This window comes from Acomys russatus, chromosome 8 (genome assembly GCF_903995435.1).
Source record: "Acomys russatus chromosome 8, mAcoRus1.1, whole genome shotgun sequence".
Classification (NCBI taxonomy): Eukaryota; Metazoa; Chordata; class Mammalia; order Rodentia; family Muridae; genus Acomys; species Acomys russatus.
Window position 1 is genome coordinate 10,797,511 of NC_067144.1, and position 25,381 is coordinate 10,822,891.

Here is a 25,381-nt window from a genome sequence, read left to right on the forward strand (position 1 = left end):
GAACTGAGAGCAAAAGCTTCAGTTGATGGCGTCACTGGCACATGCCACATCGCACATGGGCATATGTGTTTCTTTTTCTCCTGGCTCAGGTTGGCACCGAATTCACGACAGTCCTGTACAATTTCATGTGCAACAGCAGCTGTGTCGGAGGAATGAACCGCCGTCCAATTTTAATCATTGTGACTTTGGAAACCAGAGAGTAAGTGGCATGTGGGGGACTATACTCAGAAGCAACCACAGGCAGGGGACAAAGTGGAAAATCCTGTGTCCTTTTATTTTTTTATTTTTTTTTCCCATTCCCTTTGCCTGCATAATGAGAAGGCCCAGATCTAGTGCTTTGTGCTGTAAACCCACTGTAAACACTAAAAGATCTGAGAAAGTAGAGACAGAGAAGGGTGGGTCAGAGGAGGGGGGCGGGAAAGAGCCAAGGCGGCATACAAGTCATTTCAGACCTGAATTCTTGACATTTGACTGGAATTGTTTGATAGACAGTGTTTGTTTTCATGTGGCCCCAAAGCATTTAACAGTTTCCTTGAGAAGTCTGAGCTGCCCAAGGGGGATTTTATCCAGGGACATCCCCCTGGCTTAACTCAAGTTTCCTTCAAAATATGTAGCCAAATACAGCTGTTCAGCTAATGGCTTGGGGGTTCTTTGCAGAACAAATGGAATGTTCTTTATTTATGTTGCTTGCCGCACACAGGCACTTTCCCGTTCTGCCAGGTGCTTCTGGGTGCTTGCTCCAAGCAGCCATGCTGGAGGGTGATGAGGGTGCCATTAAGATGGCAAGCATCAGGAAAAAAAGAGTGGGAGAATTCCAAGGGACTTGGACACCTGTAACTTTAGCCTGCTGTTGTTCTTTAATTTCCAGTGGGCAAGTCCTGGGCCGACGGTGCTTTGAGGCCCGGATTTGTGCTTGCCCAGGAAGAGACAGGAAGGCGGATGAAGACAGCATCAGAAAGCAGCAAGTTTCGGACAGTGCAAAGAACGGTGATGGTACGAAGCGCCGTAAGTAGATGTAGTGGCCAGGCGGGGCAGGGTTGAGTCTTCTCCGGATACAGGGCTCTGCAGATAAATATTAGGAAGGCTGTGTGAGGACAGCTATGGGGTTTAGCAGTGAGTGTGACCACAGGTCTTTAGGGCAAGTAGGAGTATGGCTAGCACAAGTGGAGGGACTGCGTTGGACCACACCCCGGAGCACGCTACTGCTTGCTTAAGCTACATCCTCGGTACAGGATCTTGGTATAAGATTCCTCCGAATCTGCCTTCTACTTCTGCAAGTGTCAGCAACATCTAGAAAGTTGGCACATTCTCAGGGTAGCTCAGAGACATCCAGTGTTTTGTTTTCTAAGTCCTCTACCTGAGTCAAATGCTACATAAAGCTACAGGTGTCCCTTTATCTTTCAGCTGCTCAGCAAGAGGCTAAAGTGCTACCCGTTCTCCTCAGGGCCCTATGGAGCAGTGCTATCTGAGAACGTATTTCCTTAAGCATCATCCAGGGAAATGTGGATGTAGTCTCCCTGAGCCTTGACTTCACCTGTTTACCAGAATGAGGCTTCAGCTACCTTATCGTTTGTTCTTAAACTTGGATTCTTGTTAATTAAATATTTTAATGGGAGATTTCAAGAAGTCCATAGTTTAAAAAGAAAATTGTGGGAACAGAGATGCTCCCATTGGAAGGGGTTTGCACAACCTGTGGTGTATGCCTCCAGCCTCAGTAACCTGCACAGGGTCCTAGAGGACAGCTGGCAACATGTGCAAACCACTGACTGCTCCACATGGGCTGCAGACTTGGAGAGAAATATTCTAGAACTCACTTTGCATCAGTGTTAGCCTAATGGCACTGAAACAAGTTAGTTTAGGTTTTCTGAGGAGGGGAAATGACTTCACTCTTTGCCCCAGCCTGACCTGGAAATCTCTGTGTATGTCAGGCTGGCTTTGAACTCACATCAACTCACCCCGTTCAGTATCCGTGTCCTGGAATTCCAGGCAAAAACATGCATGTATATTCTTCAACAGGTACGTTGGAGTTTATCATGCCACCGTCTTTTGTGAGATGGCCTTAATCTTATTATCTATTAGAAGTGAGGTGAATTTAAAACCGTGAATTGTTATTTATAGGAGAGCCTGTCACCACTGACTCCCAACTGTTGAGAACAATATGCTTTTTTTGTTGTTTTGTTTTGTTGATAGAGTCTCTCAGTCCCCCTCACCCAGCTTGAATGTGTCCTATAGGCATACCCCCCACTGTGACTCCACTCTGGCACCTGCAGCCAGCATAAAGCATAGAGCGTCATATCCTGGGTATGCTATTACCAACAATTTGGTGGTTTATAGTAGTAAGAAAGGAATGTCTGAATTTTGGTGGAAAGATCATTTTCACACCCTGGGTCCTGGCTGATTAGAGATTCTAATGAAAAACCTTTATTGATTTATCACTTGGTAATTCTGTTAATTCCCCCATTTTGCTATTACCAATGTAGTCACTGTTCCATTCACTTAAGTCCTTAGGAGATGAACGATCTGAAACATAAAATTTCAAAAAAGAAGAAAAAAAAAAAAAGAAGAGAAAAAGAAAAAAGAAAGCTGCTTTCTCTTCTTCTTCACAGCTTTTCATAGACACAAGCAGACAGCGCGCAGTCAGAATGCCCCTCAGCATCCCAGGGTTGTGTTTTTGATTGCTCTTTTCTAGCTCCTTCCTACCTTATTGTATACAAAGCGATTAGCTCCGATTAGATGGTACTTAGCACAAATGTCCTTCCTCTCACAGGTGGCTGAGTTGTTTCTGTTTAGTACGTAGCCTTAAATATCAGATTCACTACAGCGTCGCTTCAGTCACTCCCCAGGGTGAACCTTGTGTTTTCCTTCCTCCAGCTTTCCGTCAGAACACACACGGCATCCAGATGACTTCCATCAAGAAGCGAAGGTCCCCAGATGACGAACTGCTGTACTTACCAGTGAGTCACCCTTGCATTCTCACGGTTGCTTCATTGAGCCTTCCTTGAGTGTGCATTTATTAGATGGTCATCATCACCTGGTGACCTGGGGCAACAGGGAAAGGACTCTCTCTCACACTCAGCTGGGGCTAAAACAACAAAGTAACTACGACCAGGTAGCTTGGTAGCTTGTGAACCACAGCCCTGTGTTTCTCCCAGTGCCGAGGGTTGGGAGGTCCAACATCAAGGTGCCCCTGGTCAGGTTCTGACTTCTGAGATGTGACCATCAGCTGCACATTGCTTTTCACAGGATAGAAAGATAGGTAACTCCTTGGGCAATCTTTTACAAGCATGCTAATCCATCCCACCCATCAAGGCACTACCTCTGCAACCTAAATAACCCTGCCAATACTTCAGAATTTAGGGGTTAAACATACAAAACGTAGAGAAGGAAAACACATTCAATCATACTGACAGAAGGAAGTATAAAATAAAGCAAAAAATATTTTTTCTTTTTGAATCCTGAAACTATCTGGTCCTTTGGAATATACTCATCTTGTGAGTGCTTCTATTTACTCCCCCATTCTGTCAAAGCTACCCTTGTAATAGAGTGTTTCCCCCCTCCCCCAACCTTTCTTTGGTTGGTTGTTTTGTTTTGTTTTGTTTTGTATCTCTGTGTTACCTTGTCTGTCCTGGACTCGCTTTGTACACCAGGCTGGCTTCGAATTCACAGCAGTCCATCGGCCTCTGCCTCCTGAGTGCTGGGATTAAAGGCCTGTGCCACCATGCCCGGCTATAATAGAGCATTTTCAACCAAATATTTGAAGTTAACTCACATGCCATTATTTGTGAGTAATAGAACTTTTTGGCAGAGCATTGCCATCCCTGAACCTTTTTTTGTAAAAAGTTCAGAAAGGTGGTAATACACCAACTAACTGTTCTTGTTTTGGGGTGCACTAGGATTAGGGGATACATGTCGACCACAGCAACAGTCAGCTCAGGGCCACCAGCACATCCATCTCTTTAAACGTTAATCATTTCTATGTGCAGGGAGCACGTGTTTTCTTTTAGAGAGTGCTGTAAAGGAAGCCAACAAGGCAAAAATCTACAGTCATATGTGAAGAGCCAGATGGCTTGGCCCAATTCTTCTGCAAGACTGTCCTTCGCTTCCACAGGGCCACTAAAGAGGTCACTTTATTAGGTTATGGTTTTTTGCCATAATCAGTGGCTATTGCTGCTCTTCTTAAGCTTTGTAAAATACTGGTGATGGGTGCAACCCTGATGCCCTCCAAGCTGACACGGGTGGCATTGCCAGGAACTGTGGCTTAGCTACTGCCCCAGGATTGGAGCTTGAGCTGCTCAACAGGTTTGGGTGTGCATGCTCCCTTCCTGGCCTTCCCAGCCCTGGCCCCTAGGAGAAATCTGACAGGAAATCATCTGAGGCTCTCAGCCTTGTTTCTAAAGCTCCATATAGAAACCAAGCTGTGACCTTTAGGTAAAACATTGTACCTGCTAAACTAATGGTCCATAGGAATCCCAGTGCATGCTTGGAGGAGTAACTGTGATGAACTGTGCCTAAAAGTAATGACAAGTTAAACAAAATCGACCCTATGGGATGAAAAAACCATGTGATCAACTCATGTTGAGTGCATGACCAATAGACTGGATCCTAAGCCACCGGAAGAAGTACCAAACAACTCTTACCTCCAAAGCGTTCACCCTCTATTGAGGACATAGGTGCAAGGTGATGAAATATTCAGTAGAGCTAAGGGCACACAAGCAAAGGAGCAAGCTTGGGGAGCAGAGGCCCTAAAACAGGGTGGGCTTCTTAGAGCAAGAGATGAGAACGAGGCTAACAACAGCGGAGGAAACAGTGGGTTTGTTCTGTCTTTTGTGCTCAAACGCATAAGGCCCTGAATGCCTTGTGCACTCACTCCCAGGGCCTCAAAAGTTATCCAAGTGGCTGCTGGCTTCATTCTAGCCCATCCTTCTGTTTGTATTTAAAGCTGTAGGGAAGCTATCTTAAAAAGAGAAGCATACCTTATTCCCCGTGAAAACTTTTGTCATCCCAAAGATGGCTCATTGCTTATGGCCGTTATGTTTTATATAAAGTTGTAGCTGAGACTGAATCCTGGGTCTTAGGGGACCGGTAGTATTGGCTTCCTATGGATCTCTGGTCCCAGGGTTTCAGTAGATAAATGGATTGACTTTGTTTAAAGGTATCATGTTTCATGTATGTTGTAGACTCATCTAGACTGAGCTCACAGTCAGGAGCATGGTAGGTAGCTAGTGCTTGGATAAGGTTTATCTAACAGGAAGCATTCTTTCCCTTTGGCACAGCACTGCCGTTTTGCAAACAGGGGTAGTAACCTGCATTTTAGTTTGGAGCCCCTTTTATATAGCAAAGTCATCAACAGAAAACACAAAGATATAAATTCTATGGCCAAAACAAAAACAACACTGGTTCACAGCATGAAAGCTGACCTCTCCCTGGTCACCTTCAGCTGGGAGCATGCGCAGATGAATCACCTCCTCTGTGCCTGTGTGTCTATAACTAGCCAAAAAGTGGCAGCTATCTTGCTGTTCAGGTTACAACTGTATGTGTGTGGGGAGGGGGTGGCGGTCGGGGGCGGGGGGAAGGGGTTGGCGGTCGGGGGCGGCGGGGGGCGGGGGGGAGGGAGGTGCATTTGCCAATACGCAATCCTCAAATGAGGAGAGCTGACTGATTGCGGCTCTTCATCTTTCCCCGTTTTTCTGGCTTTTGCGTAGGTGAGAGGTCGCGAGACTTATGAAATGTTGTTGAAGATCAAAGAGTCCCTGGAGCTCATGCAGTACCTTCCTCAGCACACGATCGAAACCTACAGGCAGCAGCAGCAGCAGCAGCACCAGCACTTACTTCAGAAACAGTGAGTGTGCCGCTGTCCTTTCAGGAGGCATGATCAAAGGGTGACTGTTGGCTGTTCGTTATCATCAGCTGTAGACATCGTAAGACTACATATAGTCCATAATAGTTTAGATGAACTGGTGTGGTGCTTCTTCGGTTTTCCCTTCTGTGTGTCTCGTGACTTTTCTTTGGGGGAGTTTTGTTTGTGTTCTATTATGAGCCCCAAGCAGACACTAATACTTACTAATGCTCTATTGTAACAACAATGACTATTTCAAAATCCTTCACTCATCCCAGAGGATTGGTTTGTGTATCTCTTAGGATGTACACAATCCTGTTTCCAGTACTGCTTTAGAGAAGGAATATCAAGGAGGTTTTCCTACAAGGAGGTGAATTGTTTCCCTGCTCCATTGACAAGGATTCTGAGACCTAGCCCTGTCCACGAAGGATGTCCCACTGCAGGACACAGTCCTATCAAGTTCCTATGTTTTAGCATGTTGGCTCTAGACTGTCTTCCAGGAACACACTTCCAAATAAATGGGAAAGATTTTGCAACCTTATTAGCATATGCATCCAATCTTTTCGTATGTTAAGTTTCACCTTCCTACTTGGCATTCTGATGATGTTAATTGTTTTGTGACTAACAAGAAGAGAATGGCTCTTCTGAAAGGATGGTAGATTGGCCAATCAGAGCCCTGCTTATACTTATCTTTTGGTACTTAAGTACAGTCACTTGGGAGTTTAATACATTGTTTGTCAGTGCAGGCAAAGATGCCAGGCAGTCTCAAGTAGATAAATGTCTAAACTACGGTGTTGATCTACTTGAGAACTTTCAAACCCTCAACCTTTCAAGCCAAAAAGAAATGATAATAAAAAGTACCTTCTCTGAGAAGAGAGGTTTTTTTTTTTTAAGTTATAGTAGTAATTTATTGCAGTAGTATAAGGTTTGATTAAAGATAATCTTTAAAATAGAAATGCAAGTAAACGATAAATAATGGTTATTTTCTGATTTTACTGTCTACCACTATGGAAATTGTAATGAAAGGGGCTCCTAACCCTTCTTTTTAAATCAGCATCAGTGTTGCTAAGGAGGCTAGGCAACGCCTCTACTAGTCATAGGCAACTTCCGAGTGGTGAGCAGCAGAAGACTCAGCGATAAGCGTGCTCCCTTTATAACCCAGAGCTGTTGGGCACTTAAGATCCTTTTTGACTAGGAAAATGTCTTATCACGTCTAACATGATGGGTTTGCGGTTCATAGCTCTATCATTTGTATGGGAGGCCAATCACAAAATTCAGTCGGGTGGTTTCTTGGAGACACAGAGTACCCCAAAGGAAAATCAGAACACACAGACTTCTCACTGCTGGCCACAGGAGTTCTTTCCTTTGTATACCCAACATCAATATGTGTTAAGAGAGTCAAGTAGAGACTGGATTTAGTCCACTTTGACTAAAAAGGGATCAAAGGAATACAAAGTAAAACACAGTTGACTGAAGGGGTATTGGGAAGAGTTTCTTCCTTAGAGAAGTTGATCATAAATTACTTCTGGTTAATGGAAAAGAACTATTTGGCACAGGGACTGGTAAGCATTTCATTTTCCTGTAAAGCAAGAGAATTAGGTATTTTAGGCATCTTGGTGCAGATGATCTCTTGTAGCCCATCAGTCTTATGATTGTATCAGAATAGTAGATACCATAAATGAATGAGGTTGGCTGTCATATGAATACCTTATTATAGAGTCTGAAACTTGTATTTCATATCATTTTCTTTTGTCATGATTGCTATCTTACTCCATGTTTAGAAGTGTAAAACCGTTGGAAGCTCAGGAGCCACCCTATAGAGCTTGCCAACCACTCTTAGAGGTAAATACATTGTTTATCTTTTAGTGTTCGTTGTAGTGGAATTTCTGTTTGCTGGGCTCATCAGAAAGCTAATGTGTGTATTCTACAGAGATAGGACATGAGTATAAAAAAGTCCTAAAGTCAGGATCTTAGAACTTAGAGCTCTTTTGTCCTATGACAAGTGAAGCATTTCTGCTTAGATAGCAAATGCACACTACATTACTTGACTTTAAAATGGAGACAAGAAGGATGGAATTCCTGCCTTCCTGTAATTTGCATTAAATGGCGAATTCCTAATCAAAATACCTTTGCAATATTAAGAAAGCTTTGCAACTATCAGGATTGTATAAATTAATGGGACCATTTAAGGAAGCTTCTGTAGATTAAAAGAGAAAGGAAATAGTCTACTATCTTTGCTTTACAGACTTTATTAACAAAGTGACTTGATTCTAGCCAGGCTCTCCTGCTATCTGTGTTTGTTTACACTGTATAGATGAAAAATCAGACCCTGTATCTCTGTGTGAGGAGTTTTTCACAGGCAGCTGATTGATTGGCTTGAACTGCCCCAAAAGGAGTTTTTATTATCTATTCTTTATGGAGCGGTCTATTCCATCTGAAAAGAAAATACATGCTAAAGTTGTGCTAGCAAAAAAGGATCTAAAAATGTTCAGGGACTTACTTTCACTATTTTTACAGGAAGAGTAAAGATGAATAGTGAGGAATTATCTGCACAGCTCCCTGGGTGTTCATTTGAAACAATCATGTGCATGGTTTTGAGTTGGTATCTCACAGCTGTGATTAGCTTGTGCATGGAGAGCTAACAGACTGCAAAATGAGATCTTTGCAAAATACAGATGTTTGGCTCAATTATGCCGTTATAGCATGACATACGCATGTCTCCCAGATGATTGACATGAATCCATGCACGTTTTCCAGTTCCTACAGTGTTCAACTGAGATTTTTTTTCAGCTTTTATTTTCATGCAAATCTCCAAAAGAAGGAATGAGTAGACAAAGAAAAATGAAAATCTTATTTCCTTGCAATCATTTGAGAAAAATAAATCAACTTAGGAAGTACCTATAATAGCCTGTGATTTCCTTTCTAAAACCTAGTACCAGTTTTATGCTGGTAAGGAATAATTTTTTTTTTTAAAGAATAGAATGAAAATTGGTGGGGGAAGCAATATGCTTTCTATAAGTTGGCAATAAAATATTTTCAGTTTAATTGCTTCTTTTTATTTGTTTTTCCTTCCTTGAGACAGGGTTGCTCTGTGTAGGGTTGGTTGCCCTGGACTCACTTTATAGACCAGGCTGGCCTTGAGCTCATAGAGACCTGCCTGCCTCTTCTTCCTAGAGTGCTGGGACCACAGGTGTAAACCACCGCACCTGGCTTAATTGCTTCTTTAGTCACCCATTCTGTTTTTTCTCTGCTTGCTTTTCACTTGTGCATGAGTTTGTTTGTATGTTTGTTTGTTTATTTGTTTATCTAACCCTTTGTAGTCCCTTCATGATCATAGGCTTTATGGAAGATAGATTTTTAAACTGAGTTGCTATGATTCAACTTGTTATATGGGCTTTATACTGTTTAAGAAGAAGTTATGTTTCCATTAGCATGCCCATACAAGCTCAAATCTCATGAGAGGACAAATTGAATCCTTTTACTAAATTCCACTCCCTCCTGTCCCATAGGCATTGGTTCTTAATGCTACACTAAAGTTATTTGACATCTGTTTAGCAATCCTTAGGTTTTAGAATAAAGGCCCATTTGGTGTGGGTTTTTTTTTTTCCCCTTGTAATTCACCCTTGCTTCTTCTGACCTCAGGCCAGTGTGACTTTTTTACACTTTTACCCAACTTTTGGTTTTCTCTGGAAAACTACATTTTGTAGTTATAGAATGCCTTGATTGTAGGTCCGTAGGAAGAGAGGCCAGAGGCTGTTGTATCTGAGCAGAATCTTCAAAACTAGTTCCAGCCCCTCACACCCAGGCTGGGAAGACTGAGCAAGCTCACAACAACAGCTAAGGCTAGAACCTCTTTAGAACCAAAGCTCTTTGTAAGTCTTGGTCTGCTCCATCATTATAGAGGCAGCAGCAGTGCAGCCAGCATCCTGTCTCAGGTTGCTGTGGTTACCAGCCTCAGCCTCCTTGTCTTTATTGCACTTTTCAGTTATGTCTGCACTTCAGCTTCAGCAGGTGTAAGAAGATAGTATTTTCAAGACTATTTGATGAATTTTGGAGAGAGAGTAAGGGACGCAGATATCCAAACTGATATAAATCAAAACCACACTTCTAAATTAGATTGTAAGAAAATTTGTTGGAAATTGCCAGCTCCATAGATTTGCAAATAATAGCAGCAACAAACAACCTGGTAATCTCATGCTGGCTAACCAGACAGTTATAATAAAAATCTGAATTTTTATAGTTGACACAGTGCTGCTTTTGAACTTCACAGCAAGATTATTACATTTTCAGGACAGAGATTTAGTAGCTTTGAATTAGTGATGGAGAAAAACCTCAAAGGTTAATTAAATTCGATTAAATCACTTCTCCAAATGGACATGTCTTCTTGTAGAACTGGCCTTGCTTCTAGGCCCAAAAGTTTGAACCTAGACCTTCACTAGAAAGCTGACATGCTCAGTGCTTGCTGAGTATGCTAGGATTTTCTATCCGAGACACTCCAGACTGCACCTTCTAAGCAAAGAAGACTAAAACCTGAAGCAGCATTCTTGGTGATAATATTTCGTTATGAGGATACCAATTCTTGCTGATATATCAGATTCCAGATTGAGGGGTAAAAAAAATGGCTGTGTTCCTTTGAAAGTACTAAACAAACAGTATTCAAAAAGCCAGTCTGGGAAACAGTTCCCGAACAGTTCACCAGGTTGCACAACCTTTAGCCAAATAAAAGGGCTTATTCTTGGCATCCTGCGGCATAATTGATTTCTTAATTATGCAAAAGTTGCTTTCATGGGTTTGATATATGCATTTATAGGCCAAGTTTGTGACTGAGAGGATTAAAATATTTACCTACCTCAATTGGGGCCCATACAAAATGCTCATTAATACTTCTTTCCAAATGCACGATGACGCAGCCCCCGCATCGATAAGATCGTATTCCTTCAGACTTCAGAGTTTGGCTAGACAGAACAGTAATGAGGTATAATAATTGGGTATGTGACATTTTTACAGAGGATCAAAGTTTATTCTTGTTTCTGTATTCCCTTTGTCAGTTAATTGAGTCCAGTATACCCATGCCAAGCACTATACTAAACACTGGACCTGCCCGTCCCCATAACCCTCAAGTGAGTCACCTTATGTTAAGAAATAGAGATGACTGGGCCCCAGATAACTCTTAGACAGGGCCTGTGAAGGTGTATTTTTTAATATTAAGATTCTGACGTACACTGCTGATTAGCTGCCCTTGCCTTGCCTCGCTTCCTCTTTACATAACTTAAAAAGTAGACCATTCCAGATGCTTGTAAAAGCTTTTTTTTTTTTTTTTAAAGGAAAAGAGAGAGATGGCTTTTTTTCAGATGACCTTTTCCATTTGCCTTATGATCATGAAGGTAGGAGAAGGGTGTGTTTCTGTGCTCAGTTGATGTGGACACGCGAGTCCTAAGCCTTCATTCTCTTTCTCTGGTTCCTCTCTACAGTTTCCTTTCAGCCTGCTTCAGGAATGAGCTTGTGGAGCCCCGGAGAGAATCTCCAACCCGGCCTGACGTCTTCTTTAGACATTCCAACCCCCCAAACCGCTCAGTGTACCCATAGATTCCCCGTCTCTGTGCTCGAGCATGTGTGTTCCATTGTGTTGCCATGCGTGTGTTTGTGTGTGCGCATGCGTGCGTGCGTGCGTGCGCGTACACGCATCTAGCCCTCACAAACAGGACTTGAAGACACTTTTGGCTCAAAGACCCAGCTGCTCAAAGGCACACACCCACTAGTGAGAGAATCTTTGAAGGGACTCAAAGTTTTACAAAGGAAAGATGCTTTCTGCACATTTTTGTATCTTTTGATCCTGCCTTGGTTGGACAGGAGCTGCGACTGTGCGTGTCTGTGAGCATTCTATTGTTTTCCTAGGAGGGAGGGGGATTCGTGGGGGAAAAAGTCATTACACTGTTTATTGGAACCCTTTTCTGTTACCTTCTGTTGTGTTTCTAAAACTCATAATAAAGCTTTTGAGCAGGTCTCAAACCTAAGGTGTATTTTTAAGAAAACAAGAAAAAAATCTGTTCTTGTCTGTGCCTAAGCAAACCTTGTTGACTTGAGACTTGGGCCCTTTGAATGCTGGCCATGGACAAATATTGCAAATAGTAACTGACTAAGGTTGTCGAGTATACTGGGGGCGGGGCTCTTGTTGATAAATTGCGTTATTCCTGTACTCTTTTCCTATGTAAGGAGAAAGTTCACTAGCGCTTTGCCAAGTCTGATCTCTGCTGCTATACATTAGCGTCTGCTATGGTAGTGGTCTTTGCACAGTGACCTATCCTCAATACTGTTGTTTAGATGCCAAGGCAGGTAAGCTACTTTGGTGGTGTTAATAGAAGATGAAACTACGCCAGGAATATTGCCCGGGGTATTTGTTTACCATTATCCACTGCCGGGAGAGTTCAAACCATCTCCTCACTAAATCTATGATTAGTTTGTTTAATTGGCACTGCTGGCCTTCAGCCGTTCCTACCATAAAACCAGGCAGATTTCTCACTACTATTCATGTGCATTTATCTGGCTAAATGATGCCTGAGCGCACAGGCATTAAAACCAATACTCCTAGGGTAGAATTCACAGAGAGCTAAACAAGTGACTTTTCCAACTCAAAAAGAACTGACAGAATCTATTAGAAACTGAAAGTTTCTTTACTCAACATCCCAGCCCCCTCCCCGACCCCAACCAAATCACCAGTGCTTCCTTCTGTGTCACCAAGACAAACAATTTCTTGTGATTGAGGCTGTTGCTTTGTGGATGTGTGGTTTTAATTTTCAATAAACTTTTGCATCTTGGTTTATCTTGTAGTTTTTGTTTCTGTCTCTCTTGCCTCTCCCCCAGCACACATCGTCAGTGCTGCAAGTGCTATGTGTGGGTCTCAGTATCAAGAGTGAGAGGGCGGTCAATGTGGTCCTGTCTCTATTTCTTTTGTGTTTTTATTTAAGATACTGTATCCCAGTTACCACTCTGAAAGTTGGCTAAAATGCCTAAAGGAACTTCAAGCAGATTCTTAGCTCTGTGAGTGATTATGTCCAAGGCATCTGAGTGAGTCTCAGATGTTGTTTCAAATCACCAAATTACTAAATTAAGTTTAGGCTAAGTCCAAAAGTATTAGATAATTAGATTTATATGCCATACGCTTTAGCAATCATTTGGCCAGAAATCTAGAGTGGGGCCAACATCCTAAGTTTTTTGGTTTAAATTTTTATGTGTTCTGAACTTTGTGTCATTGTAGTTAATATTTCAAAGGAAGTTTCTATAAATGCACCAAAGTAAATAACAGAGAAAAACATAAGACAAAAATATCTCGACATGAGATTAAAGTATATTAGTAAATGCAGATGCCCTTGCTATATTTCAGTTAGTAATTTTGATTACTTAAGGGATTGGAGAACGTACTTAGATTTTTGACATTTCTTTCAGAAAGATTTTTCTCCTTTAGCCTATTCTTATGTAAATTTTCCATGTACTTATAGTAACCTTTATATACATGTGTATATTTAAAATGGTGGAATTTATTTCTATATTATGGTTGGCCTTCTAAAGAACTCTTGGTGACCTTGGTCTTCAGAGGCAAAATTATCCACACATAGAGGCCACAGAGAGAGGAGCTCTTGGGAAACAGTTAGAAGAGGTATAATTATTGTTCTGTATATTCCTGTTTTTTGTTTGTTTGTTTACCTTCTTCATATTCAGAGTGTCCTTTCTCTTCACAGTTCCTTTCCCATTTCTATATTCAGCATTCTAGAAATGGCTTAGAAAATACATTTGCCCAACATGTCATCAAATTCCAGTTAAGAGTTTTAATTAATGTAATTAAATTATTTAAATCAAGAAAAAGGAGCAAATAAGTGTTTGGAAGGCCATGGGCATAAGTTGGGACTTATTATGAAGATTGCCCGTCACTGCGTAGATGTGAGAGGTAGAATGAAGTAGCCCAATTTCTGGTCCCAGATCACTTAAAAGTACATCTAGCCCTGAAAATCTAAAGTTTATTCTTGGCAAGGCAAACAAAGTTTATGGCTTTAGAGTTAAGAACTGAGAATTGTGGACCTGGAACCAAAGCAGTTGGTGGTGGAGAGTTTGATAGTGTAAGGACCCAGGTTCAGTCTCCAGTGAAAACCCAGTGAAAGGAAACAACAAAAAAAATCCTGTAACTTGGCTTTACTAATATCTCTGTCAAGATTAGAACTACAGGAGACTTCCCTGTCTGTATCCCTATAATTCATTTCCTAGTAGACCCTAGTAAGGCTCTGCAGAAATGCCCCCAAGTGGAAACCATACTACATTTCCCTTCAAAGATCTGTTGTCATCACATTATTGGTTGTTTGTCTTTTGGTTGGGGTGAGTGACAAGGACAGAGAGGAAAGAAAGAAAATCAATCAGCATGGCATAGCTTCTGTTTTCATTGTAATTTGCCCTCTAAATTTGGGGGGGGGAGGTTGTTTACTGGAGAACTATGGTATTGTACTTGTAATGGCCAAAACGTTGCCTAATTTTCAGGGCCTTTGAGGTGGCTGTGACTTTACTATGGACCATACCTTTCCCTAATGTGTGATGCTGTCCATTTCAGACACTGTGCAGTTAGCAATGATGGCAGTGTCATGACCTTTGTCTTTGTGTCTGTAGACCCGCTTTTGTGTTCTCATGAGTCCATTCAAGATTTGTGGCCCTTTTGGCATTAATATCATCTTCTATCTTTACTCTATTAATAACCTGTGTCAACTCTGGCCACTTCCTCCTATAAATTTCTAAGTTGGTACCTTTCATATGTTTGATCAAATACTAGAGTAGAAAGTGACCATTTGGGGGCTTTAAGAGAAGCAGAAAAGACCAAGATTCCTGAGTGTTTAGAATACACTGGACAATGTCCAGGACTCTCACATGATCTCATTCAGACCTCAAAGACACTCTTGCACAGAGAGCCTAAGGCTTACTCTTAAGATTATAAGGCTCAGGTGACCCTTGGATCAAATGTTGCCACTTTATACGTTCAGCTCCTATCCAGAAGATAAAAGACATGTACATTCCTTCTCTGTGTGTCTGTTGTTTCTGGCCTATCTTCCTACGGTTAAGTTGAGTATAGTGAAAAACAGTGCCTTAGCTAATAAGGTAGTAAAAAATATAATGACTACAAAGGAAATACGGTTTTAAAAGGATGTAGAAGATAGTAATAAGTTATGATCCAAAGTCTATGGACAAATGTAAAGTCTGGCAATGTATTTTTTTATCTTCCTAATTTTGGTTCTTAATGGTTAAAACTATTCTTATCATAAATGTTGGCTATATGTTCACTTGCTTGGTGAGATGGATGGAAAAGAATATGAAGTGTTTTCAAATTAAAGGTCCTATCTGCATCTGAATATGAGTGACTAGCTCCCAGCTACTTTCTGGCTTTCCTTGCCGGGTATAGAAGCAGGAACTGCTAGCACCACCACACTGCCTTGCTCTGTGCTTCCCTGTACTGAGATATGGACTTACTGAGGCTTGTAGGTTGATCTGGGACGCTCACAACCCACCAGGTTCCTCCATGTCGGTGGTATGGACTTAGAATTGCTTGGTAGCAGGAAGATTCCCTTCACATCATCGTTGCTCCTAAGATAATGTACCTACCTTGCGTACACTATCTTAGTATGTCAGCAATTTCTTGATCCTGCACCCTTGTTGTCCACCATCATTTTGTTTCTAAGGGCATGTCCCAAAGTCAAAAGAAACAAAAGCCATGGGCTAGGTGCCAGGAGACTCATTTCTGTCCTTGACCCACGCAGCTAGCAGTGGACACTCGGCATTTGAGCACCTTGCTTTCTTAAGGTTCCATATTTACTTCTTTTTCAAGTAATAATAGTAATCTGCTGGTCATGTGCTTCCATGCTATGGCATGACATGCTCTGTAGTGGTGACAATCACCCAAACATGGACAAAAAAGCAGCCAGGCAGCCTGAGGCGTTTCATAATTGAGAGGATTTATTATTATACCTGTTTGTACCACTTTAAAAAGGCTAAAGAGAACCAAAGTTAAACATTGTCGTAACTTTGCACAGTCATTCTGATTCACGTAAATAACTGTAGTGTGCATTGCTTGCTTTACCCTGGCCCGTACTATGCACTGATATGGAAAGCAGGCTTCCTGCTTTCAGCAATTACGGGGAATCCTGCGCACCTTCAAAAACCACCTAATGTACAAATATTTAAAGCCATATCTAAAATTTAATTTTTTTTGAACATTGTACTGTATTTACTTGTAACTTGCATTCAGTTACAAAGCATTCGATATCAATATTCCTCATACACACAAATGCAAATTTGTCTATTATTATAAATATAGGAATATGGGCATTACCGAAAGAAGGCAAATGAGAACAAAATGAAACCTCTTGTTTGATGACCTTCTAAAAGGGAACTTTTCCCCTCCATAGGTCAGAAACAGCAGTCAAAGGAGGATCCTCACTCTAGTTTCTACTCGCTGTAAATGGTCTCTACACTTGGTCCTTCAGTTTCTGTCTCAGTCCTATAAGGAAGGAAGGATTGCTATCCCCTGAGCCTCTCAAATATGAAAACCATTAAAATTTACATTTCTTGCTACTCACAGTGTAGCCCATACAGCAAGGGTACAGGGCTGTCTCTGTAATATACATAGCTATGTTTTTTTAATGCAACTACTATAAGTACAATTTATAGAAAGTCATCACTACCATGGCTTAGGTTCAAAGGTTCTCCTACAAAGAAGAGCTGTTGGCATGGACTGTGTCCCCTCTCAGCTCAAACTCAGCTAAGGAAGTATATGTTCTACCTAAGGGGGTTCTGTGGGACAGCAGGGAATGCTGTCAAATGCCTCAGATGATTTCTTCTTTCAGGTACTTGCTGTGCATCCCAAATGCCCTGGGACGCTGTTGTAAATGGAAGGCCCCAGTTGCCAATTGAGTTTAGTGTCTTCCTGTATTTTATCAGCCTTGTGTGCTTTGCTCAGTTTTTTTTTTTTTTTTTTTTCTCTCTCTCTCTCTCCTTACTGGTTTTTGAGACTTATTTAAGCTGAAAACCAAGAGAGAGAAAGAAGATGGAGGAAACAATAGAAGAAAAGAAGTGTGTAAATTTTCCCTCTCACAAATGAGATATTAAATACTCTACTGTGTATAGTCCAGAAAATAGTGATTTTTACGATAATTTCAGAGTCCCTCCCAGGGAGGGGAGTGTTGTATGGATGGGGAAGGACTGACTCTAGACCATTAATTCTGAGGAACATCTGGCGCAAACATAGTTCTAGGCCATGTCTTAATCCAACACCTGTTGGCAATGACTGGCCCTGCTTCTCCATGTGCCGTGTTGACCATCCTCCCCCTGTTTGTGTTCCCAGGACCTCGATGCAGTCTCAGTCTTCCTACGGTAACAGCTCCCCACCTCTGAACAAAATGAACAGCATGAACAAGCTGCCTTCCGTGAGCCAGCTTATCAACCCACAGCAGCGCAACGCCCTCACCCCCACCACCATGCCCGAGGGCATGGGAGCCAACAGTAAGCACATCTCCCTTCAGATGCCAAAGGATGGACAGGGCTAGAATGGGAGGAGCATCCTTTAGGGTGGCAAAACCACCATTCCCTAAACTAAGTACCAGCAAAGCACAGTGGACCGAGGAGACCACAGCCAGCTGAGCTGGCTTTCACAGGTAGTCCCTCATTCTTGAGGTATGGACTTCATCACAAAATACCCTAGTCGAGATAGATGTGGGGTTAGGGTGTTCTCTGTAGGGATAAAGAACTCTGAGACAGGAACAGTTCACTTCCTGCCAGCCTGGACAGGGGGTTACAGGAGACCTCCAAACCGCTCTGACAGAGCTTAAAATAAGTGTGTCTGATGCGAGGGAAGCAATGTGGTGTGCTAGGCTGAAAGGGTGAGGATGTTGATGCTTGCCTGGATTCTTACGAGGGTCCCTGGGCAACTGCAGACTGGTCAGGTCTCTGGTCTTACATTCTGTCTTTAACATGATTTACTCCAGACATTTGGCATTTTATGTGTCTCTGGCTTTGTAGTCTTTCTTCATTTTCATATGCAATAATAAACAGGGGATCGATCTATAAAGGGGTTTCTTCCTTACTTCTGCGTGTGTGCGCGCACACACACACACACACACACTTATACACAGACACACACACACACCGTCCTCATAGTAACTAAGTGTACAAATAAAAGGCAGTGCAAAAATCGAGTCTAAATAAATGGATTGAAATTGGCATATAGCCAATGAGCAGGTTTCCCTTGTCTATTGCAAGTAAGCCTAGCAAAAGGGACTTAAATGAAACAGAGACTAGGAAAAATGAAGGGTAAACAGCATCTTCATGGGTGGAGCAAATGGAACCCTGTATAGGTCCTAGAATCCCTACTCCATGAAAAAACCAAGACCTAACATCTGGCCCTTCAAAACTCCTAAATATTGTCAACAAACCTTTCTATTTCGCTTTCTTTGGAAAGCCTAGCCTGTCTGAAAGAAGCTAAGAGAGCCTGAGATTGTGTCTGCGCCTCAACAGCCCATGTACAGTTTTCAGTGCCATAGCCTGACAGCAGGGACTTTACAGCAGGCTGCTCTCTCACCGTGGTGATGTACCCTCAGGTCCCCAACATGACAGTGAAAGGAGAAGCCATTCGATTTTATTTTCTCTCTTGTGACAAAGTTTAAAAACCCCAGCTTGTTCTAGGGACAAGATAGTGGTAATATGATAGTCACATTTCACATTTATACAAATTTCAATTCACTTACATGTTATGCATAGTGCACAGTTGTCCTCTCAGGCACTCAGGCAAGTCTGAGGGAGCCCACTAGATGCCATAGGATTGGGTTTTGCAGCTGGTTACCTCACAGCAGGGGTCCCCCAAGGGACTCCTCTAGTTACTAAAGTAGAAACAAATTATTTTCTCATTTTCTAGATTTTTCTTTTTGCTTTTTGACCAGAAAGCTGAATATATTTTACAAATTTTATTATTACTAAGCCTTTTGGGGAGGCAGGGGCTGCAGGGGGAAATGTAAGTAAATGCTTGCTGCTCATGGTTTTGAAAAATGCCCAAAGTATTGGTGATACTGGATAATTCAAATGCATTGAACAACAGAGTAAGAACAAGAATATACAAAGAAAGAGTTAGAATCCTGAGTTGTATTTTTTTTTTCCTTTCTAAGCATAAAGTTCCCAAAGCAATACTGTAGTAAATCCTCCTGTTTCCAAATACATCTTGTTCACGTGTATTTGTCCACATTTCTCTCAGGGTAAGTTTTTGGGCATTTGCTGTATCAAGAAGTCTGCTGTGCCTGTGGGGTATAGAAACATAGAGGTAATCTCCACGCTGTAGGAGATAAGTGTAGTGAGAGAAACCAAATTCTACCCATTTTGAGCAGTATAAGTGAAAATATATCAACTTAAAAGAAGAAAAAAAAGAAAAAAAACAAGTAGAAGAAAAGGATAGGAAGAGAGGCCTGAGAGGATAATGGTTCAGAAATCTGTAACTAGTTTGGAGTTCTGACTCTCTTCTGTTGGATGAGGCATAGACTGTGTGAAGGGATATGGGGAAGTTAGGTCATCACCACCCCTCTCCCCTGCAAACAAACAGCAACCAAACTCATAGCTTTTTGGTATTATTCAACAAGTCAAGCTAGTTCACCGGGACACTGGGGCACGATAATCTAGTAACCCTCTCTATTCCTCCTGCTTCCGTTCAGTTCCTATGATGGGCACTCACATGCCAATGACTGGAGACATGAATGGACTCAGCCCCACCCAAGCCCTCCCTCCCCCACTCTCCATGCCATCCACCTCCCACTGCACACCCCCACCTCCGTACCCCACCGATTGCAGCATCGTCAGGTGAGTACACAGCATGTGCTCCTGGGGCTGGTCCTAAGCATCTGTGGGTGGAGGGTTAGGCACTGGCAAAGATGGTAAAGAAATAACACCGCCTCGTGATTTAAGGACGCAGAGACCAATCGCTAGGGTGGTCAACATAGCTCTATCGAGAACCCCTCCAACCAGTGTGAGGAAGTTGAAATTATATGCACACAGGTTTCAGACCTGGTTCTTGGCCTTCATTTAGTGCCTTCTCCTCCCTCCTGTTTTCACAGGTCAACTGTGGCCCGTGAATTGGTGCTCAGGGCTGGGTTTCCCCCAGAGGGTTATAGGATGGCTGTCCTGCTCCTCTTCCTGCTCTATGGGTCTCACAGCTCTCATGCACCAAGGGACCTAATTCTGGAGTTGGATGTCTATTAAAATGTTTTAATATTTGCAAAAATGTGAAGTTTGAAGAAGGGTCTGCCACTCTGCTGGGAAATGGGGACACTCCAGGAAAAGGAGTTACATGTCGACAGAAGATAACAAAGCCTAAAGGGTGTTCCTCACCCAGGCACATGTAGCTCCGTGTTTCCTGTTTATTGTAAGTCCTCTGCTTTGGCTGCTGGTAGTGTATGCTTTGTCCATGTGCTTAGCCAAAGAGACGGTGGAGTACATGGCTTAGCTCAGCAGACATTGGCCCTGGGATGATAGTGGCATCACCAACCTTAGGCTAGCATCCCAAAGAAGAATATCTGTGTCTTAAGAACACAAATGAAAAAGTATCAATGATCTGCTGGAGTCCTAGACTATAAATTTTCACAATCTAAAACATTCTAAGAAACCCTCGGGCACAAAGCAGTAAATAAAGATGTTCTCAATTTGATGTGGTCGAGGAGGCAAGAGGAGTGGGCACCTGATCACTGGATCTTTCAACCTCCCCCTCACCCCCCACCACCCCACTCCCCCCACAATGGCCCCTGCTACATTTGCATAAATCCTTAGGATACCTCAGATCACCACCTGAAAAGTCACCACCCTCCAAATGCTTAGACTCGATTTTGTTGTCCGTTTACCAGCAGCCCGAGTTGCTAACTATTTCTCAGATGTCACATGCTTCCTTCGCCCACCAGTCTCTTACGCAGGGCATCCAAGGGCCAAAAGTCGGGTTTTCCTTTATCTCGCCAATGCAGTTGGGGTGAACTTTCGTTTTCTGTTTCCTCCTTCCTCTTCCCGTCTCCCTCTGCAGTTTCTTAGCAAGGTTGGGCTGTTCATCCTGTGTGGACTATTTCACGACCCAGGGGCTGACCACCATCTATCAGATTGAGCATTACTCCATGGATGTAAGTAACTGCTAGACTTCTCTCGTGAGAGAAAGTTCTTCATTTTCTTCCTCTGGTACCTATGCCTCAGAGTTCCATCCATGCTAGTTTTAGATTTTTGTTTTGGTCACGCTTCTAATCCTCAATTCTGATGGAACCCATGACCCTGTCCAGAAGGGTTCTCCAGGTTAGAAGCGCAGCGGTCAGGACCTCTGGTCCTTCAGCTGTGGCCTCTTGCATCCACCTGCATGCAGATTGAGAAGTAAAATACTTAACTCATGCAATCAAGACCATTTATGTTCAAGACAGGTGGCTGACAGCCAAGCAATTTGAAGGCTGAAGCAGGGCGTGGCCGGGGGGAGGGGTCACTTCAGCTCAGAAGTTTGAATCCTGCTTCATCAACATAGCGAACCTTACTCAAGATTGGTTAAAATGTTCTTACTAGTCTGTTTAAATCATCAGGCAGGAGAGCAGAAAGGACATAGTGTGAGTCCCATTTAAGTGTACAGAGAAATGACAAAATTATCATTGGCCATAGTGAGTAGATGGTGGCATGACAAAGCGATGCCTGGCTGTAAATCTCTAGCTGTGACCCTGTTCGCTAGCCTTTTCTACCTCTTCTTAAAGTCAGGGCTTTAAGGGTGAGTCAACTGTCCCTTTCACTACTGTACGATCCTCCATTCAGTTGTAAGACTGTCCTGCCCCTATCATCAGGATAACCGCTGGCCATGAGTTCAAGTCCTGAGCATGGATTTTTTAGAAGCAAAGAAATCTGAGGCTGTTACCTTGCCTCTCAGGGCCTCAGTGAATGCAATTGACTTAGAAATCTCTCCCTTCCAACTCTGATATTCTTTGACACAAGCTGCATGTGATGGAACGCTCTTCTGCTTTCCACTCCATTTCTGAACTTCTGCATTCGTGGGAGCTGCTTTGTTTGCGTTTTCAGCAACCTGCTCCTCCTTGGTCCTCCTCTTTCTACGGCTTTCTTTGGCATTTGCGATCGTCTGCTCTAGTTTCCAGATGGCACTTTGGACCTATGGGAAGAAATGGGAGCCTCTGCCACTGCTGCTGCTTGTAGCGGGGGCTTCCTTCCCCTCCTTGAGCACCTATGCTAGAGATGCCTCTGCAGCATGAGGGCCCCAGCCCCATAGCGATCAGTATATACCATGCTGCCCCTCACCCATCCCTCCCCACTCCAGAAGTCACCTCGGGTGCTTCCTTGAAAGAGCATATCCTAGGCTACAAACTATAGAGAAAGCTTTAAGAATAAGTTCTGACAGGACTTAGATAGCTTTAAAACTCACTTCTGTCCACTGGTTAAAAGCAGAGTATCCCTGTATTTGAGAAACACTTGTAGTGGAGTCCTATGTGGTAGAATAGGAAGTCTGCTCCTTCCCCTATGACTTTTTTTGTAATATGTAATTTAATACATGTAGACTTTTCCCCCTGGGAGAGGGCTGGGATTCTTCTGCAGCCGATAGCATGCAGAGGCGCTTTGCACAAACCGTTTGCTGCTGGTGTTGCCTTGTAAGTGGTGCTGACAGCACAGAGTCCTGGGCTCGTTCAGAGTTTCAGAAGAATAAAGGATCCAAGAAGCAAAAGAGCATACTAACTCAATCTACGTGTGGATCGCCCTCTTTCTGAGGTTTTCTTCTGCTGCAGAAGACATTAGATTAGCTGCCATGGCCCGAAAGCCCATATAATGGGGCAGTGTGACAGCCTGTGGCAGATTTCTAAGTTGGGAAGTGTTGGAAAGCTATTCGGTTTTCTCATCTTCCCCTTGACGTCTTCCTGGAAACAGATACCTCATGTGTCTTTGCAGCAGTCCATTATTTTAGTGCCTCTTTCTAGTAGAGAAAAGAGAACACATTGGGTATCTTTAGATGTAAAGCTGAGTTCATAATATAAATAATAAACATTACGACGTGTGTTTTTTATAATGTATACAAGACTATCATAGCCACACTGGCCTATGAGCCTGTAGTATCTAGAATGTAAATGAGTAATTGTATGCAATGCATATAACTAGGAAACTAAGATCTGATTGCCATCTGCAATACTGCTTGCTGCCTGCCACGCTGCTTCACTGAACTGTGAGATAGATTAAAAACAAAACAAAACAAAACAAAAATTTATACCAATACATACAAGACATGTACCACACCTATTTACTATTGACCCTACTGGAAAGGCCTCTTGTCCCTCCCACAATGCATACATACAACTGCTGTACATTTTAATGTATTTTATTCATACACTATGAGACAGTTTTAAGCTAAAAACTATTCTTGAGTTCATAGTGTCTTCCCCTTGTGACATAACTTCAAGGCATGACAACCTAATCTTCAGTTTTGCTATCAGTAAAACAGGTATAATAATATCCAGCACTGATCTCATGATTCAGTAGAATTATGAACATAAACTAATCAGTTTGGTGCCCGGCACTTAAGAAACTCAGTCCAGCTTAGAAGTCTTACCTTCTCCCTTCTTCCCCCATAGAACGGAATCATGAAGAATCTTACATTTCTTCTTGAGATTTTGCTCTTTTACTTAACTATTATCTACACTATTTTATACTTGGAGAAACTGAGGCCAGTGGAGAACAAGCAAGTTGTTGTCCACAGCAGAGATGACAGCAGCAGGACTGAACCCTGTGTTCTTAGTAACAGAACGCGTTGAAGACTGTCAGAAAGCTAGTTTGATTTGCCAAGTCAGTGATAAAAAGTTCAATGTAACTTAAGCCAAAAAACACCAGAGAGTGAAAAAATGGCTTTCAATAAAAGTCTAGGTGTCTGGCTTCTAACGCCCGGCCTCCTCCCTGTTGCACAGGATTTGGCAAGTCTGAAGATCCCCGAGCAGTTCCGACACGCCATCTGGAAGGGTATCCTGGACCACAGGCAGCTGCATGACTTCTCCTCACCTCCCCATCTCCTGAGGACCCCAAGCGGTGCCTCTACAGTCAGCGTGGGCTCCAGCGAGACCCGGGGTGAACGCGTGATTGATGCCGTGCGCTTTACCCTCCGCCAGACCATCTCTTTCCCACCCCGCGATGAGTGGAATGACTTCAACTTTGACATGGATTCTCGCCGCAACAAACAGCAGCGCATCAAAGAGGAAGGAGAATGAGAGTCCCATCGTGCCTGGGCTCTTCCTGTCTTCTTCCACCTCCCGGCCCCAACAGGGCAGACCTGCTCATTTTTGCTAGCTCTTCTCCTTCTCCTTCTCAGTCTGGTCTCTAAAGGGACGGAGAAGTAAGATGCTACCTGTTACCTAATGTCTGACCTGTCCTCCGATTCCGATTCTGGCTTTAAGCCTTCAAAACTCTTGCTTACAGGATGCGCTAACATTGCTAGGTAGAAGTTAGCAAAGAAGCAGCGGGTCTCTTTCAGCAGCGGAGATCTCTCACTGACTTTTATAAAGCATTTTCAGCCTTATAGTCTAAGACTATACATATAAATATATAAATATACAATATATATTTTGGGTGGGGGGCATTGAGTATTGTTTAAATGTAATTTAATGGAAATTGAGTTGCACTTACCAACCTTCTTTGAAATTTGCTTGTTCTTGTTGGCTGATCTGTACCCCTTTCTCAGGGGTATCGTGTATGGTGACCGACTTCTGGAGTCGGATGATGTAAGGATGATGTACGTTTAGGTCCAGTCTGTTCTTTGGATGTTCAGCATTTAGCACATCAACCCTGTGGATGCATGCAGTGTGTTTACCATTGCTTACTATGAGGTAAAGCTGTACATATGTATACAGCTCTCCCTGTCATATTTTAATGTTACTGGTGTCCACTCCAATTAGGTGGGGTTCATTCTATGGGTATTACAAGCAAAAAATTATGTTTGCTTTGTCACACACAATAGGAGAGGGCATCTCCTCTCGCTTTTTTTTTTTTTTTTTTTTTTTTTTTTTTTTGAGAATGAGAAATGCAGATGTCTTTTGGTTTTTCCTGAGAATTCTTAAATGGTCCAAGTCAGCTATTCCAAACATTTGATGGGAAGTAGGCAAATAGAGCAATAGTCCCTTGAAATGAAAAGCTCGGCATCCTAGTATTTCTTAGGGAAACATTTGCTGCCATTAGAGTAACCCTAAAACTAAATTTTACTACTAGATTGACCAAGTACAATGGTGCATTTGGCTGCTCTTGTGAGAATTTGGGCAAACTAGCCAGGATGAATGTAATTTGTCTAGTTTTTACAGGGAGCTGTAATGTGTATTAGGGATATTGAGGAATAACAAGAATGAGTCAGAAATAATGAATCTCCACTAAGAAAGGAAGAGAAAACTATCCCACCAAATTCTGAATTTAAATTCCTATTGAAGCATGGAGTGATACAAGGGAAATGTAACTTTTAAAGACTTTCCTAACTATAAGTCATAGCTTATCTCT

General features: G+C 42.5%; 1 protein-coding gene across 5 annotated transcripts in view; it reads left to right on the forward strand.

Annotated features, from left to right (window-relative positions):
- The window catches only part of Tp63 (tumor protein p63), a 199,040-nt gene extending 174,829 nt beyond the window's left edge, over positions 1–24,211 (forward strand). The window contains exons 7-14 of one of the 5 annotated variants that reach the window (XM_051150789.1): positions 90–199; positions 869–1,005; positions 2,872–2,954; positions 5,703–5,839; positions 17,208–17,365; positions 19,558–19,702; positions 20,910–21,003; positions 23,812–24,211. In XM_051150789.1, the coding sequence (XP_051006746.1) occupies positions 90–199; positions 869–1,005; positions 2,872–2,954; positions 5,703–5,839; positions 17,208–17,365; positions 19,558–19,702; positions 20,910–21,003; positions 23,812–24,108 (1,161 nt within the window). In that variant the 3' untranslated portion in view covers positions 24,109–24,211. Of the gene's footprint in view, positions 1–89; positions 200–868; positions 1,006–2,871; positions 2,955–5,702; positions 5,840–11,307; positions 11,487–17,207; positions 17,366–19,557; positions 19,703–20,909; positions 21,004–23,811 lie in introns of those variants that run through there. The other 4 variants (XM_051150790.1, XM_051150791.1, XM_051150793.1 and 1 more) reach the window with 4 other exon arrangements.
- Positions 24,212–25,381: the final 1,170 nt, after the last annotated feature.